The sequence below is a fragment of the Cinclus cinclus genome, chromosome Z, assembly GCF_963662255.1.
Source record: "Cinclus cinclus chromosome Z, bCinCin1.1, whole genome shotgun sequence".
Classification (NCBI taxonomy): domain Eukaryota; kingdom Metazoa; phylum Chordata; class Aves; order Passeriformes; family Cinclidae; genus Cinclus; species Cinclus cinclus.
In genome coordinates this window covers 62,909,083-62,927,890 of record NC_085084.1, presented here as the reverse complement: position 1 = coordinate 62,927,890, position 18,808 = coordinate 62,909,083, and the positions used below count along the sequence as shown (strand labels likewise).

The following is an 18,808-nucleotide window of genomic DNA, read 5'->3' as shown; positions in this document are numbered from 1 at the left end:
CCCCCACTCACCTCCAGCAAATTTGGGGTGGATGGTACAGATGAAGCAGGAGAGTTTATCTGCGGCCCCAGAAGAAAGTAGATTTCACAAGCACTGCCCTTCAGCACACCCAGAGTTCCTCAAGCTCGAGCTGGAAAGGTCAAACACAATAAATAGTGGATGAGCCTTCAACAAACACATTTAATTATTAATATTGTACTGTAAGAGATATAAGATGCACTGTGGTATTTAACCATGCAGAAAGAACATATTTAAACCCTCAATTTATATATGTGTTAAATCACAGGATCTCTAAAACCTCCTATTTGAGCAGACTTTAACCAATTAGCATTTGAAGCAGACAAGCTATACTACCATGCAGTTTAGGTTAAGCCACATCTACCCTTTACAATTCTGCATTTTACATAAAATGCAGTGCTTTTCACTGAGAAAACAGAAATATTTCTACTCTGGACTAGTCAAAATAATGACTTTATTTAAATAAATATATTTTTAGAAGAGGAAAAGTGCTAAATCCCCTATTCTAAGTAAAGAGCTTCCAAGATATCTCAAGTATAAACAGTATGCACAGTATAATTCTAATGCCCCCTTTTTTCCATTGTTCTTCAAATAAATAGCTGATTATAAATCAATCAGCAAACTCTCACCTAAGAGTGCAGCAAGTATAGAAACACTCTACCCTGTACTTCTGACTAATATCTACTTCTGCACACTAAATTAAAATTCTCCTGACATTTCAAAACAGTATGTGCAGGAAAAACCTTTCTGCTCTCTTGACCCATTCAGTGATATACACAATTTACAAGCTGACAATGTAATTTTTTTTAAAAGTATATTTGAAACAGATATTAAACTAAATCAAACTTTACATTTCAGCATGAGCATAGACAGTGTACACAGCAAAATGTAAAGAATATGAAGTACTCTTCCTTAAATTTCATGTGGAAGGCAAGAGCATTACAAGTCTTCTAGAAATGCTTATATATGAAACATACATATATTGCAAAAGTTTTGAATCCGTCTTCAGCACAGCAAGAAAAAGGCAAGTACTCTTTTACCAGAAACCCTTCAACTTATTTCCACCTGTACTTCTCACAAGTGAATTTGACCTGTAAATGGACCACAATCACACAGTCTTTCATGCTCTTCAGACAAGCATCATACACAGTAAAATCACGGAAATATTTATATCTGAACATGCAAAGATTACAGAGAACAAGGCAAAAAAAAATTTAAAAACCAAACCAAAAACAAACAAACAAACAAACAAGCAAACAAAAAAAGCCCCACAAAATATAGGACAACCCGTAGCAAGTACAGTACAGTAAATCAAGAGTGACAGTTTCTGATGGACATAAATTTAACATCAAATATACTGTGAATCAAGCCCAGTAACACAAGTTCAAGTAAACCACTAGTTCCAAATAATTGTTTGGGATTCACAAACATAATGTATTCACAAATGCTAACTTCAGGTTTTATACAAATCATCTTACATCCTTTTCTCATCACTGGCCATTTTCCCCAAAAAAACATGTCATCTGGCAATGTGAGTCTTAAAATTGATTTATATTGATTTTTTTGGGAGGGATTTTTAAAAAATAACACCTTATACTGTCAACACACCTGAAGGTTCTAAGAGTTCATTTACTCATTCATATGTCAGGACAAGTGAGAGCAAGAGCTAGAACAGAAACTTTAAGTTTCACAGTGTATAGCCTATACCAGTTCTGCATTACTGTCACCATATGTGAAGCTCTTGCCAGTGTTTGGTCCTACTGTGCACCTCTGAGCCTGAAGGACTAAACAGAGTTCTTAAAATCCTAGAGAAGATGCTAGTGGATTCTGACACATGAGGTGAGAAAAGACAAGAGAGCCCAATGCCAAAAAAGGGTAGTCAAGAATAGTAATTTTTAAAAATAAATAAATGCGCTGAACTAAAGCACTTTTATTTCAAGGCAATAACAAATCCTAGAGAAGACAGTATCTTGTACACACAATGTAACCTTGGTCAGTTGTAAAAAATACCTTTTATCAAAGAGCTCTCAGAAAAAACTAGTCCTGCTAGGATGTATGCCAAGGGTGAAAGTTTTTATTTTAAAGCTGAGGAAAGGTGAAAACTTTACCCTACCAAGTATAATAGCCACTAGTGATTTTTTCACTCTGGATACTTGCCCAGAGTAGATGAAAACCCAGGTCATTAAACCTCTAACAACTCAGACTATACAGAACTGAATCTAAAGTTAAAGTCCAGCTCCCACCCACTCTCCACAGGCCATTTATTTTGTGGTATTATATCTGAATTTTTGTGACAAAAGTTGCAGCCTACTATTTAACAAATATGCTCTCAACAGGTTTTGTTCCAAAAAAGTTGGGGAAAATTACCATCTAGAATTTCTGGTTATAGAAACGGTTTATCAGAAGGACATAAACTTGGGAAAATAATACAAAAGGATTCTTTTGAAAGACAGACCATTGTGGTTACAAACCATATCTTGTATTAAAAATACCACTGAATTGGTAGGGCAATTTTCATAGAGTAGCTCAGAGATACCACAATTTTTAAACTAACCTTTTAAAAACAGTTAGGAAGAAGTGGCTTCAAACAGGAAGCATTAATTTATGGTGTAAGAAATGCTGACACATGAGGTGATGCAATACAAACTCCTAAGAAAGTTTTATGCCTTCTATAAAGTTTTGTTTCTCACATTCACCTCAAAATACATTTTTACTGACTTTAAACATTTATGTCCCTTCTTATTTATCCTAGGTCAGGATATATCTTTTTTAAGAAGATATAGCCAACACCCCCTTTCCCCAGAATCTACATAGAGCTTGTAGAGCATCTTTGAATCCAGACATCCTATCCTAAAATCTTGGGCTTCAATTTTACATAAAGGGAATCAAAGTGAATGTTTCACTGACACCCAAGTCTACAATCCTATAGAGAAAGCACAGTGAGGGTGAACAATTCTCCTCCAGCAAGGAGGAAGAATGTTTTAGTGGACTGGTACAGTCATATTAAAACTGAAAGTTTAAATTGCAGAAGAGAAGTCGATTGCAGAAACAACGCAAAATTCAACATAGACTAGACCATGACAAAGTGTGTAGGAAGTAATCTCACATCAGGCATATAGTTTACAGTACTTAGAACGTCTAAATAAACCAGAACTTAAAAGTTTGCACAAGAAGACATAATGCTTGTTATTTTACAGTTATAAGGGTTTTCACAATCTTGTTAGAGAATGTAATAAATCAAACTTTTGCCTATTCACAGATGTACTGCAGAATAGCCATGACAGATTTTGATGAATTGCAATATGAGTCCTACCTCATGGGGAATTTCCTATTCTACTTAATTAGAGGAAATATTTCAAATATGCAGTACAAAATAACATAAATTGGAAAAATAACCCATATCTTCCATATATAAACTTTATTTCACTGGACCCCATATAAAATATGAAACTTTTAAAAATGGAAGTATGAATTTAACATCAGTGGCAAATACAGTCTTAATGATTAATTGGTATTAAATAACAAATATATGAGAGAACAAATTGTGCTGTAGGAGGTCTAAGAGAAGGTCTGCAATTTTTTTGGAAGAGCTATAATTTTCAGTATTACTTAGATTCAATTTACAGTGGCTGACCAATTCACAAACATTTACACAAAATCCAATGAGAAGCCCAGCTTATTTTAGCATTGGTGTGAGGTGTTTTGATTTTGGTCTTTTTCTCCAAAAGAGACATCACTACTACTTAAAATATGTAAAAGGAAGCACTTAAATTTTCCTGCCTACTCTGTGTGAATGTTAAGCATTTACATGCATTGAATTGAGCTTTTTATACTTCAACTTCTTCATAGTACAACTGTTGCTTGAAAATTCCAGTCTGGATTATAGTTCTTGATATTCAAAGTACTACCAACCATAATCTAGCTTCATTTTCATAAGCAGTTGCTTGTTATTCCAAGTAAAAGTGAAATAAAACTGGAAAGTGCTAAGTTGAGCAGAAGTGCTTACTGCAATTAAGCAGATGTAAAGCACAGACTCTGTTCATCAAGACATTGGTAGTGCACAGCTCCTTAAGGATGTAGTCAGATTTGCACATGGTTTTAGTATCTATCTTTCATGATTAAATCTGTCTGAATTAATGGTTACACAGATCACACAAGAAACAAGTAAATATCCCCATACTTTCCTTAAAATAGATGTATTCTTGTTGTTTGCTGAGTTTCTCCTAGAAGTCAACAATGCAAGCATTTTCAAAAAAGCATCTTTGAATGAACAACTGTATTAACAAACACTGATAATAAAATATGAAAATTCCTTATAAACATTTCCTTAACAAAAGTTTACAGAGAAAAAACAGGTCATAAAAACCATGGGGTAAGTGACTCCTGATTTTGACACTGTTCTTTATTTCAGCAGGATCCAAAAAGGGAAGATGAAAGAAGCTAGTCATCTTTTCTGTCTGGATGCTTTTAAAGGTAATATACAGTTCAGGTCTTTCTTGTCTCGTAATAACCGCCAAGCCTGAGGGAAAAAACCACAAGGTTTTTAAAAAATACTATCTAATATTTGCCATTAAAACTTAAATACCATTATAAGCAATAATCATCACACTTCCACAAAATTAAGGTTGATTTTTCCCCCCTTTTGAAAAGAAAGTTTGTGGGTTGAGGTGGTTTTGTTGTTGTTGTTGTTGGGGTTTTTTTTAATTTTTTAAGGGAAGCAAAGTCCAAAAAGTACACAAAATACAATGAACTAATGAGGAAGGTAAACCTTTGAATTGGATTTCTGGAGACATAGATATTAACAATATTTAAGCATTACCCTGCTATTCTAACTGCAAAATAATTGTCTCAAATGCACATGTCAAAGTTCCCAATAAATGGTATGCACTGTCATTTCCAGAACTCAGTTGTGTCTCTAAAATAGTTATTTCAACTTTCTTCTATGTTCTAGTGTGAATTTCAGGACATCTGTTATGCCATGAGCCTGCACAGAACCGCAGTGACCCTCCTGTGCTTATACAGAAGTTATTTACACTCCAATGTGCAATGAAAACCACAAAAAAATTCTCTCAATGACAAAACACATTGCTTAAGGTTCTTAAAAAATAGTGCAGGGTATTAAAAAGTATTTGCACTTTTAGAGCAACTGTCATTCTTGCAGTATCTGGTAACAAGGACATTTTTTCAGGGCTGTATCACTCTGGTGTATTGCTTCCAGACAGGTAGGATCAAACATCTGCTTTTACATTTTTCAAAAACCTAGAGGTTTGAAACAAATTCTGTTAAATGAAAACTCTGAAAAGGAGACTTCACTCTGATTTCACAGTACCATAAGAGCCCAAACCACTTCATAAACATGACTTTAGCAGATTCACAAAATCAACTATTTGATGTACAAGTATGTGAATGATTAAGTATTCTGTACTCTAACATGGTTAAATAAAAGAAAAAAAACAACAATGAACACTTATGAACAGAATTACAAAGAAAATGTTATCCTTTTCTGACTAAGGTGTCTCTTATAGCATTTTCTCTATTACAAGTGTCTGGAATTGAATTACTTTTTGCTGGAGAAGCCTTCAAGGTACTTAAAAGACTTTAATAACTGGAGTAAACATGAAGCTCCAAGGACAGCTTAATAGGGGAGTCTTAATTGGTTAAAGCTGGAAGCCAGTTCTATGCACTAATCCTCAACCACAACTACATAAAAAATAGTCAGAAATCTCAGAAAACTAGAATTTGAGATGCAATTCCTATGCAATGTCTATGATAGGAGACAAGCATAAAAGAGAGTTAGTAGCAAAAATTTTCAGAAAAAAAAAATGTTTAACCAAGGTCTAGATCTTTTCTTATGTCAAAGTGTCCTTTCCTCCCGTGAATGGGAAACTAAAAGTTCGTGTTTGAACTACTTATGTTCTAAAACTATGAGTGTGGTCTCCCTAAAGAAAAGTACCCATCTAAGTAAGTTATCAAAAATCAGAAAATCCCCATTATTTTGGTGCTGATATTTATTTTAAAAATGGATAGTAAGAAGTATAAAGTATTGTCTATTACCAGTCATATTCATGTAGGAATAAATAATGAATGAAAACAAAGTTGTCGTTTTAAAGCTATTAACCACTGCTAGAATTTTACACACACAAGAAAATCTAAGAGGAAGGGCTTTTACTATTTTGAGTACCCATTTCAGTGTAAACCTGAAGTTTAACGGCAGACATTAACAAATACCCTTAAGAAATTATTTTTCCAGATATTTTTAAAAACACACATTTTTATTACTTATAATACAAAGTATAAAACATCAGAAACAGGTAGGTTTAAGGACTAGTATTTTTAAGATACTATAACTCTCCTGAAAAACAAAATGACCAGAAAAATCACATGAGATGTACTTTTTACCTGTGCAAATTCGCCTCTGATCATATCAAACTTCTGCTTCTCATGTACAGCTCTAGCAGTATTTGTCCCATCAAAGGGCTCTGCAAGATCAAAAACAAGCATGAAAATTGTTAAAAAAAATCTAGAGTTAGGTTGTTTCTACTAACAAAGTAGGGTCAAGCATGTAATTGCTTCCCAAAAGTGTTTAAAATAGTCAATTCCTCTTTGGTTCTCAAGCTTTCTTTCTACATAACATTTATCAAAAAAGCCCAAAGCAAAACTAAATCAACCAACCAATAAGACAAAACAAAGTCCCATAAAACCAAAAAACCCAAGACCAAACAAACAAACCAATTTAAAAAACAAAAAAGCCCCATGCCCTGAATTCTCTGGATGGAGAACATCGTCAGGGAGTTTGCAGATGACACGAAGCTGAGCAGTGTAGTTGACACTGCTGGACAGGATGCCATTCAGAGGCACATAAGACAACCTGTGCAGTTGGCCCATGAGAACTTCAGGAAATTCAACAGGTGCAAGGTGCTGCACCTGGACTGGGGCAATCCCAGACATGATTACAGACTGGGAGAAGTTACTGAGCCCTGCCCAGAAGGACTTTGGGGTGCTGGTGGGTGAGAGGCTGGACATGACCCAGCCATGGGCACTCCCAGCCCAGAGAGCCAAAGGTGTGCTGGGCTGCATCCAGAGCAGTGTGGGCAGCAGGGCAGGGAGGGGATTCTGCCCCTCTGCTCTGCTCTGCTGAGACCCCACCTCCAGGGCTGCACCCAGCTCTGGGGTCCCAGCACAGCAAGGACATGGACCTGCTGGAGGGAGTCCAGAGGAGGGCACCAAGATGACTGGAGGATTGAAGCTCCTCTCCTAAGAAGTCAGACTGAGAGAGGTGGAGTTGTTCAATCTGGAGAGAAGGCTCCAGTAGAGACCTCATACCACCTTCCAACATGGAAAAGGGACTTACAAGAGTTGGAGAGGGACTTTTCACAAGAGCATATAGTGACAGCACAGGTGGAAGGCTTTAAACCAAAAAGGGCAAGCTTAAGACTAGGTATTAGGAAGAAATTCTTTACTGTGAAGGTGGTGAGGCACTGGAAGATGTTGGTTAGAGAAGTTGTAGATGCCCAATCCCTGGAAGTGCTAATGGCCTGGCTGGATGGGGCTCTGAGAAAACTGGTCTATTGAAAGCGTCCCTGTCTGTGGCAGGAGAGTTGGAAAGAGATGATACTTCAAGTCCCTTCCAACCTAAACCATTCTGTGATTCAATGAATGCTCTATTGATCTATAATTCATAACTGACTCAGTTTATTTCATACCTATTCTGCAATATTTGTTCATAAGTTAAAATTTTGGGGGTTCTACCTTCTAACTAGCTACAAATTATTGTTATGTTCCCTCCCTTTTTTATCCTAACTTAATTAGTAGTTTGAAACTTTTTAAACTGCAAGATTAAAAAAGTACTTCTTGCTACTGATAAGGCTGCCAACATTAAAGCAATTGATACTAAAAAATTAAGATGCAGAAACTATGCATTACAGTGTGCTACAAAACAGATTTTATAGTATTTTCTTTCTTACTAGAGAACTGCTTAAGTTACATTATATATTTCACACTGATAGAATGCATACAAGTCCTCATGGACCACAGAACCACAGAAGTATTTGTTAGGTAGATTTTTTTTGGTGTAGCTGATTATGGATTACTTTTATTTAGGTAGTGATTATAGCAAAATGAAGCATTACACAGACACCAGAAAGGCTTGTGCCTTTATGGAGACTGGAATTTCAAATTTGGTACGTGCTTTATAGCTTTAGGTTTTTATTTCTGCTAGCTATTTAAATTCAGTAAGAAATGTTTTCATGTTTTCAGTGTTGTATTTAGCAGTTTTCTAAAGGGATTCTCTTCAAACTACCTAATTTTCAGTGGACAGTTACAGGCAGATTTTTTTTTAATTACAGAATGCATGAAATGTTTAGTTTAGAACAAAAACTGGCAACCAAATAAAACATACACAGTCCTGTAATGTCAGTTCCAATATTTGAGAGAGTAATCCAGTATAATTAAGAACTTCATTTCCCTTACTATGAGAACAAATACAGTATTTAATTTGTGTATCATAAATGTGATGGTAACTGCTTTCTTAATGCTAGGACCTTTATGTTGAACCAAGTTATATCTATATTTTAAAGCAACAAGGGTTGAACTATACAATCTTCTGAAACCATCAGTGGAAACAAGGCACTCCGGTCACAAAAGCCAACTCACATCTTCCCTTTAATCTTCCTGCATATTTACAGATTGTCAAAAGACAAACTGGTTCTCTGAATAACAGCAAAATTGCATAATATTGCAATCAGCTACTCTTTACACCACTACATTTTCTAACCGTTAAGACAGTAAGAGTTTATTTTAAGTTATTTTGTTCTCATAAAGAGATGAGAATATTAAAAGAAAAAAGTAACACAGTGTGAACACTGATACTTGAGGGAAAGGCTAAAGGGAATAATTTTTCCAAATAAAAATACAAGATATCACACAACTTCGGAATTGCTGCTGACCAAGCCCTGAGAAACTGTTTTTTAAATTATTTTTAGCATGTGGATTTGAAAGACTTGAAACTACAAATATGAATCAAGTGCAGCTTAGATGGCTTCTGATTTGAAGTCTCTAAATGATTATCAATGTTATTATCTCATAAAAGTGCCACATTTCTAGCTTTTCCTTTTTCAATAGGAGAGTATTTGATATTAGTTATACAGACAAGATTTAAACAGAAACTACAAGACTTGCTACCATTTAGAGCTTCTGACAACAATTGTTTAAAATATTATGTAAAAACAGGGCTCTCTGCATCTCTGTATCCCCATCAAAAGCCCATAATATTATAAAGTGTTTGGAAAGAGCATTTTTACTATATTTGTTTCTCTAACAGCAGAAATACATGCAAGAGTCAGTCTTAAGTCCCATAACATTTAAAACAGAGCACATTTTTTCTTGAGCTAATCTAAATACAGTACTACATGCAGAATTGTGGAAACTAGCAGGCACAGACATGTATAATCTATAAATAAAGATATATATGTTTATTTAATAGATATATTTAAACTAAATAAACAGTAAAAATTAGAAAAAATTTAATATTAAAATTAATATTATAAATAGTATAAATGTAAAATATAAATATTAAAATGTAAGTATAAATATAAAGTATAAAAACATAAAATATATTTTAGATATTTTTTAAAATATGCGATAGTACCAATTACTGAAATTTTATTCTACAAACAGGAAAATTAGACAAAAACTAGGAAAACAGAATACACTGGCATATTTAGCTAACTTCTGAAATCTTCTTCTCAAATAGATAGAAATTTATTTACATACTTTGTTAACCTAGTTCAGCTTAACAGCTGTTATAAACACGAAATCTGCTTTGGGTAAAAGTAGATTTTATTCTTCCCTCCCAAATTAGAAGTAAAAACTTGGTATGTGAGGTTAAACCCACTAAGTCTTGAACCAAGGAAGGAATCAGATATGTCACCAATAGATAATTTTGCCTTTTTTAATAATTCAAACAATTGGAAAAGTTGTATGCAATCAAGACCATTAAATGCAGTATCTAGAGTGTCTATTTTGTATGCTGATGTTTATTCTATTTTCCAGCCTGGCAGAAAGATAACCTAATTATTCAACCACTTTGTAATGTCATAAAATATTTGAGAGCTTGAAACACACAGCTCCCTGCAACACAGTGGATCAGCATCATGTGACAGCAGCTAACATAGCTGCCCAGCATTCCCACCTCCCACATTCAGACCAGTGCCTTGGCAAAGCCTCACTACACTATTCTGAATCATTTCAGCTGTGCAGATACTCTAATTCTCACATTTCTCAGCTCTAAGACTACAGAGTCCAGTGCAACCATATTTTACTGTGTTGTTCTTCTCCTATAACTGTTGATTTATTCCCAAAGGGTCAGATGAAGAATATGAATCCCATCATGTGGCTTTACACTGACATTCATATGACTATGGCCAAGTTGGTGAGCTCTGGACCACAGAATAACCAAGTTCACCAGCAGGTGAAGTTGACTGAAGGTGATTCTCTGCACAGAGCACCGCAAATGCAGGAAAGTGCACCTCATCAATCTTGTAGAATGTCTGCTCAGCCACAGGACTTCTGCCTTATTCTCCTCCTCCCCCAGCAAAATCTTCTCAGTGTCTAACAACTTTTCCCATACTGGTTTGTCTCCTGTTCAAGTTATGCTCCTATTTCATCCTGAAACTTCAACCCTTGATATCCTTATCCTAAAATAGCCTCCATTAATTTGCAGCCAGGGCCCAGGCCACCTCTGCCTTTGTGACAACTGTTTCCAGTTAAACAGCAACACAGTCCCTTCCTTACTTCACATTCTCCTAACATCTTGATCCTTTTCTTGGTTTATCATCTTCTCTTTCCTTAGTGCAAGCTTCATCTCCTGCGTATGCCTACCTGCTCGTCTTCTCTGTGTACATTCCTCAAGGCTGCTGAAAGGTGTCACTAGCACATGAATCAGATTGCCTGCATAGTGCTCCTACTCAGTTCTGCACTGAAACAGCTGAGACCTGCAACTCCAACAGGTAGCCTGGGTTTACCCTCCAGTTCTAGAAGGCATCATGTAGTCTCTGCACAAAGTCTATGCTCACTAGCCAGCCAAAAATAGTACCTACAAGGGGATCAAGATACTCATAACCTGGCCACTGCAATGCCAGAATATTTCTAGAACAAAGATTATTCTTCAAGAATAATCTGTACCTGCTATGTTTTCTCTGAAGTTCAAACTTGGCAAAACTGACAACTATTTTTGTGGAGCAGAAAAACACACACTATTGGCATAAAGGCCATTCCTTATCAAAGTCCTGAGCCCTGTTCCAAAAGTAATAGGGCAATGAATGCTCTTGAAGAAAAGGTCAGGAGTACTATTTTTAAACACTTTAGAACCTAAAGCTTCCTTCTCAAATGTTTCTGATGAGACTGTTTACAAACTATTTACATTGGTTAAACTTCCTTCTCTACATAATATGCACATACAAAATATTTCTCAGAACACAACCAACCAATAAAGTCTAATTTATAGATTTATGTATTTAATGCCTTAACAGTTAAAAATTATAATGCAGCTTCACATTTTACCTTCTACGCAAATAAATTTGTTTCTCCATTCAGTATCATCAGGTCTTGCAATAGCCTTGGCCTCACGAACTGAAATCATCTGACGGCTCCAACTAAAAAAAAGGAAACAATTTGCAAAATATTTTAACTCTTAGTTCTAAATTCAAAGGAGCAGTTTACATTTAAAAATTTGTCAGACTGAAATGCCATAAGCCTGGATAACACAGTATTTTATAATAATGAGTAATTCAGTTTAACATCATCAGTAGGAAAAAAGAACATTTTTCTACTAACAGAAGGACAAAAAGCGCCTTCAAAATAGAGCATCCCAGGTATGCATGAGTAACAATGGCAAACTAAATTTGCATTGTCATCTACATTTATTTCAAAGTTCAAAATAAATTACAGAATCAAATATTTCAGAATTTTCTGTAGGAAGCAAAGGAATGTAAGGAATAAGTGCAGACAAGTCACCTACTACATTCCATAAACTATACTCAGTAGTATAAAGATATGTAGAAATAACTTGCTCATAGGCCTTCCTAGGGCAAGGAACCTGTTACTAGAAAGTTTGAACACCATATATATGCTGAATTTTAGATCTGCAAGTACAACTCCCTACCATTTTCTGCAGCTTTACAACAAAACAAGGAAATTACCACATTTAAAAAGGAACAGCATGCAGATTATAGGGCAGTCTTTATGATGTGCCATCATAAAGACCATCTTTATGATGCTTGGCACAACAATATGCCAAACGTAATGAAAGCCCAAAAAAAAGCACTTCCAGTTTTATGTTTTTATTTACCCAGCCACCTTTCAGCGGCTCTTAACTAGAGAGCAGCTCATCCTGCATGCCACCATGTGCCACATTGAAAACAGTCAGGGGACTGAGCCCAGCCAGCAGGGGTTTCTGAAAGGCAGATCCTGACTGACCAGCCTGATCTCCTTCTGTGACAATTGTGGATATGCGCTGTGGACATAGTCTGCACGGACTTCAGTAAAGCCTTTGACATAACCTCCCACAGCATTATGCTGGAGAAACTGGCTGCTGATGGCTTGGGCAGATGCAGTGTTCACTGGATAAACTGCCAGGATGGCTGGGCCCAGAGAGTGGTGGTGAATGGAGTTACATCCAGCTGGTGGCCACAGGTGCTGCTCCCCAGGGCTCAGAACTTGGGCCAGTTCTGTTTAGTGTCTTCACCGATGGTCTCATGGAGTGCAGCCTCAGTCAGTTCACAGGTGACACCAAGCTGTGTGGGTTATTGATGTGCTGGAGGGCAGGAAGGCTCTGCAGAGGGATCTGGACAGGCTGGATCATGGCTGAGACCAGTGGTGTGAGGTTCAACAAGGCCCAGTGCCGGGTCCTGCCCTTGGGTCTCAACAACCCCAGGCAGTGCCACAGGCTGGGACAGAGTGGCTGGAAAGGACCTGGGGGTGCTGGTGACAGCAGCTGAAGAGGAGCCAGGCTGTGCCCAGGTGGCCAAGAAGGCCAATGGCATCCTGGGCTGGATCAGCAATAGTGTGGGCAGCAGGAGCAGGGCAGGGATTGTCCCCCTGTGCTGGGCACTGCTGAGGCCACACTTTGAATCATGTGTTCAGTTTTCGGCCCCTTACTACAAGAAACACATTGAGCCCCTGAGGCTTGTCCAAAGAAGGCCAACAGAGCTGGGGAAGAGTCTAGAAAATATGTCCTATGAGGAGCAGCTGATGGAAATAGGGCTTTTTATTCTTGAGAAATGGAAGCTCAAGGAGGACCTCATTCCTCTCTACAATTACAAGAAGGTTGTAGCCAGGTGGAGGTTCAATCTCTTCTGACATGCGTCAAGCAAAAGAAGAAATGACCTTAAATTGCACTAGGAGAGGTTGATATTAGAAAACGATTTTTCACTGAAAGAGTAAATAGGCATTGGATAAAGTTGCCTAGGGAAGTGATGGAATCATCATTTCTGGAAATGTCCAAGAGATGTCTGGATGTGGTACCTGGGAATACCTCATAGGGGTGGTTACAGTGTTGCTGCATTAGCAGCTGCAATAGATGATCTTAAAGGTCACATCTAGATAATTCTGTAAACCAAGGAGCTACCACATTAGTGAAACAGCTACATCACCAATACATCACCATATGTCCTGACTAAATGGGTAGAAATAGTTGGCCAACGTGCTGCCAGCTGTACTGGTCTTATGTACACCTTACAGAGGAGCTGGGCTGGGTACATCAACCACAGTAAATCTGTACCTATCAACTATAAATTTGAATACTATCTATAATTCATCAGTTAAATTTGAAAGAATTATGTCCTCCCTAGACCACAGACCTCCTGTCATAATTCCATTAAGTCAACAATGACAAGACAGCTAAAAACCTGTGACTGTAATTCTACAAATTATCTTGAACACAACTCATAATTAAAGCCTCCTGTGGAACTCAGTTGTTTGAATAACTGTATTTCCACAGAACATATTCATTTAACATTACAAATAGGGTTTATTTTTAAAAAATACAGGATACAGCGCACTTGGAGATCTAGGATACTTCAGTGTGTGTGTATTTAGGTTTCTCTTGATATATTATTTAGAAAATTAGTAATGACGATGATTCTTTCTAGCATTCAATGTAAACTAAACATTCTACCCTAATCATCTTTCCTTAATTCCCATAGTAGACTACTTTTGTGCTAAATAGAGAAAATAGCATCAAATACTTTCCTGTCATGTGTTTATTTAATAATCAACTATCAGCACAGGTTTAATTCAGATGAATTGCTCAAAAAAACCCAAACACACACACACAAACGACAAAAGACATAGCCCCTGTGCTTAGAGTTTCATACAAGCTTAAACTGCAGCTCAAGACCACTGGCTGTGAGCAGAAGTTTACAGTTTGCTTTTCTTGAAAGTATATTTAAAAATTAGAGATCCAGTCCAGTGGGGAGAAAAAAAAAGAACAAAAGAAAAAAAGGCATGCAAAGAAGTGTGTGATCTGCATTTGGTTTAACCAGGCACTACTGTTAGACTTGAAACAGCAATTCTACTCTTGAATTATTTTTTCCCGGGCTATACTTGATCCCTCAGCACAAAATAAATGCATTTATAATACACTGGTTAAGCAAAAAACAACAAAGAAGTGGCATTTCTTGCTGTTTAAAAAGCCTTTTATTCAAATTTGATACTTAAAAGGCTTTTTGAAAAAAACTCTTTATCTGATAGCCTTACAGAGCTGTCTTGGTACCAAGATCATACTGAATTAGAAACTAATTATGAATAGCAAATTATTTGTAAGCCTATTTTAGCCACTTTGGCTTGCATATAATAATTTCATTGTTGCCAATATAAAGCAGATATTCTCCCTGCACATATTTTCAATCCGTAAGTTAACAACACCATTTAAACAGCTATTTCAATTATCAGCTATTTCTGCTGTCACTGACTCCATTAGGTATGTGATCATCATGGCAAAGGCAAGTATTTGAAAGAAGACAACTAGGTATTTTCAGGAGCATGTATCACTACAGTACAAACAGAATAAAAAGTTTATCTTTTCCGGAGCATTCTTACAAATCAAAGCCACTTGTATGAACACAGTAAGATGTGTACAAGTTGCAAACATATTTAATTCAACATTGCATTGAAAAAGATCCCTTTGTTACTTGACCAATTCTATAGTGAAAAGAGCTGCAAACAATTTCTCGCTGTAATTTTATATCTTGCCATTAAAATGTAATCAAGCTTTAACAATGTCCACCATATACAATCAGTGCATGATCTTAAAACAACTGCTACTTAACCTGCAATTTAAGGAAAGTAATCACAAAGCAATAAATACAGGGGTCTCACTTTGTAAGGAGACAGCCAAGTGAAAACCTGCTGCCTTCACTCACAGTTGCAGAATTGTAATCAGACACCTCCTTCAGAGAGGCTGGTAAACACGTTTCCAAATACTTGCTTTGGAGAACACCTACAATTTTTTCTTGATCACATTCGCTACTTAAATCAGCAGACAATTTTAAATGCTTGAAGTTAAAATGAAGTCATAACCATAGCCAGCTGTATCATAAGAAGCATTACACCAACTTGAACTCTCATGGCAAGATAATTATACAGCCATAAATGCAAAACAAGCTTTACCATATATGGTGTGCTATTCCAATGCATGCTGCAATTTCCAAACCCCATTTTTTTGGGAACCCTGACAAAGTGGTACTAAAATTACTACTCATGGACACACTGAAAACCCTGGAGTAGGACTGTGGAAAAGGTACTGTGTAAGTACACAGCATTAAATGATTTTTTAAAACATCTTATAGTCTAAATATACAAAAGTTTAAAATCAGAAGGGAAAATAAACTCAGCACAAGGACTTAAGCATGACTGCACAGGATGCACTGCCCCTATTTCTTCCTTTGCTGCCCTCTTTAAGCCCATCCTGTATCAAGTAAATCACATCAAGTAAAATAAATCACAGATATTAACTGAAATACCAATGGCCTTTGCTAGAGTGAAGGAGAAGTTTAAAAATTTATCTCCATCTTCTCTTAACTTCCAGACCATTACATGTAAAATAGATCAGTAGTTAAACATTCTAGACAAGTGGCTTCAGTGATTTATTCTGTTCAAAATTATGATCTTCGCAAACGATCTGATCCTTCTTGATTGCATGCTGTTCATTCAGCAAAATTACTTTTAAGAAAATTGAAGTCACACTCTCTGTAGCAATCTTTTAATCAAACATGTGACAGTCCAATAGGGAAAGTTCAGTGGCCCAGTACAAATCATATAAATATAGCCTCATTCAACAGTAACAGTGTCTGAAATAGAATCTCAAAATTTTGGTGCATAAAGACACTAGCAAATGTTTCACAGGGAAAACAAACAGTGAAAAAACTACGTATTACAGCAAAGAAAATATTCAACACACTCTTAACACTAGTTCTTCCATGAAAGGCAGAACTAAGAGAGTCCTATGTTGTGCATATTTGCAAGCTGAACATGAGCCAGCAGTGCCCTGGCAACCAAGAAGGTCACCCTTGTCCTGGGGGCACCAGGGACAGCATCACCAGCCAGGCAAGGGAGGGGATTGTCCTGCTGTGCTCTGCACTGGGGCAGCCTCACCTCCAATGCTGGAGCACTTCTGGGTGCTGCAGTACAAAAAAGATATAAAGTTATTGGAGAGTGCCCAAAGCAAGGCCACAAGGATCATGAAGGGCCTTGAGGGGAAGCTGAATGAGGAGCAGCTGAGGTTACTTGGTCTGTTCAGCCCAGAAAAAAGGAAGAGGACAGAGACCTCACTGCAGAGTGCAACTTCCTCAAGAGGGGAAGAGGAGGGTCAAAAACTGATTCCTTCACTCTCACAACAGGACTTAAGGTAGCAGCTTAAGTCAGGGGAGGTTTAGTTTTGATATCAGGAAAATATTTCTCAGTCAGAGGGTGGTTGGACACTGGAACAGGTTCCCCAGTGAAGTGGTCACAGCACCAAACAGAAAGTTCAAGAAGTGTTTGGACAATACTCTCAGGCACATGGTGTGAATCTCAGGGATTATCCTGTGCAGGGCCAGGAGCTGGACTTCAATTATCCTGATGGGTACCTTCCAACCAAGCATCTTCTTTATGATTCTATGTATTTAATTCTTACCCTCATTCTCATTTGTACTGTTGTTTCCATCAGCAACTTCAAAGCAAAGATAACAGATCCTGTGGCTAGCAGAAACCACTTTCACTTTTTAAAACAGGATTTATAATTGTCAGGGATAAACAGATAAATAGTACACTTGACTAAATTTTATTTCCATAGCAGAAAGAGTTAAAAATAATATAGGTTGCTGCATTAAGTGCATCATTTCCTCAAATCACTTCTCAGCTATACAGTAGCAATTTCAACACAGGAATTCTAATGGCTGCTTTTGCTGGTATTTTTTTCGTTTTGTTTTTTTTTTTTTTAAACAGAATATCACAAGTGAAATATTTAAATACTTAGCAGGTACTGAATATAGAACACACTAGGTATTCTTTTTATTCAGCAGCTTTTTGAAAGATTTTCTTCCCTTGACATCAGCAACTATCCCATCTTCACTACCTACTTTTTCAAGCTTTGTTTTACCCAGAAGCTCCTCTGTGTGCCTGTGCATAAATTTGTGTAGTAATTTTTTCCTGATTTATAATCATCACAAAAATAGTATTTAGGGATTGCCATCAGCTCAAACACTGATATTGCAGAATTTGTGGTCTGTAATATCAGTGTTTGACGTATGTCCTAGCATATCCTTTCTAACAGCAGACAAAAATGAGGTCATTCTGGACCAGCCACCAACTTAGGCAGAAATCTAATCTTGACTATGTTCACAAGCACCCAAACCCAGAAAAGTCAAACTAGGTATTTTTCCTGTAATAAGACAAGATCATCTCTGCTACTTTGCACAGGCAAACCAGAAAATTCCTTAGTGGAAAAGATAATTATTTTCATATATGAGAAGATTAACAATTTGTACAGTCAAGTACTAATAAATTCTTGTAGTTTCCCAAATAAATTAAGAACCTAAGGTTATCCTCCAGCAGTGTCTTCTCATTTGCCTCTTCAGCAAACATCACCTTGTCAGTTGAAAAGACAGGTATTCAGGAGAAACATTTAAGACAAAAGACCATTCTCATATCTGCAGAGATCATTGAAAGAAAACCTCTTACATGAAAATCTCTCAGTCAGGCTTAAGCATGCACAAAATGTAGTTGGTTCATGTGTTACTACAGGCCATAGGGATTTAGCTTACATATTTCAGAGATGATGTGCACCCCAGAGATGCTTTAATGCTTTTCTGGTCTTTCACTTCTTATATTAAAGTAAATTATGAACACTTCCAAAATTATGAGTATCCAATTGTATATTTTCTACTTCCAAGAAACTGAGATGATGCACATACATAAGACAGCAGTGTGCATGAAATAACTGCATCAGAATCTATTTAGAAGATCTCTCAGCTGACTGAGATACAACCATTCGATATTTTATATTAACAAGCATTTTTTCTATGAAATTCAGAAATACAGGAGGAACAATTTGGCAAAACAGCTGTAACTTAAGGCCTTCCCAGATACCTTCACAACTTTAGCCTGTCCTCTTACATAAGGAAGTCCAGATGCCAAAATTAAACTCAGATTCTAGCAAACTAATAATGTGAGTGAAACAACTGTACATGGGAGACTTCTTCACTAGGTGAGGCCTTTACAGACGTATATTCTAGTCGAAGTAAGAAGCCACCTG

The 18,808-nt window shown here is 36.7% G+C and overlaps 1 protein-coding gene across 3 annotated transcripts in view; it reads right to left on the bottom strand.

Annotated features, from left to right (window-relative positions):
• Nucleotides 1–1,168: 1,168 nt before the first annotated feature.
• The window catches only part of TENT2 (terminal nucleotidyltransferase 2), a 51,288-nt gene continuing 33,648 nt past the window's right edge, over nt 1,169–18,808 (bottom strand). For 2 of the 3 annotated variants that reach the window (XM_062513017.1, XM_062513018.1), the window contains 3 exons: nt 11,578–11,669; nt 6,418–6,497; nt 1,169–4,537 (listed from right to left, as the gene is read on the bottom strand). In XM_062513017.1, the coding sequence (XP_062369001.1) occupies nt 4,463–4,537; nt 6,418–6,497; nt 11,578–11,669 (247 nt within the window). In that variant the 3' untranslated portion in view covers nt 1,169–4,462. Of the gene's footprint in view, nt 4,538–6,417; nt 6,498–11,577; nt 11,670–16,559; nt 16,695–18,808 lie in introns of those variants that run through there. The other variant, XM_062513019.1, reaches the window with a different exon arrangement.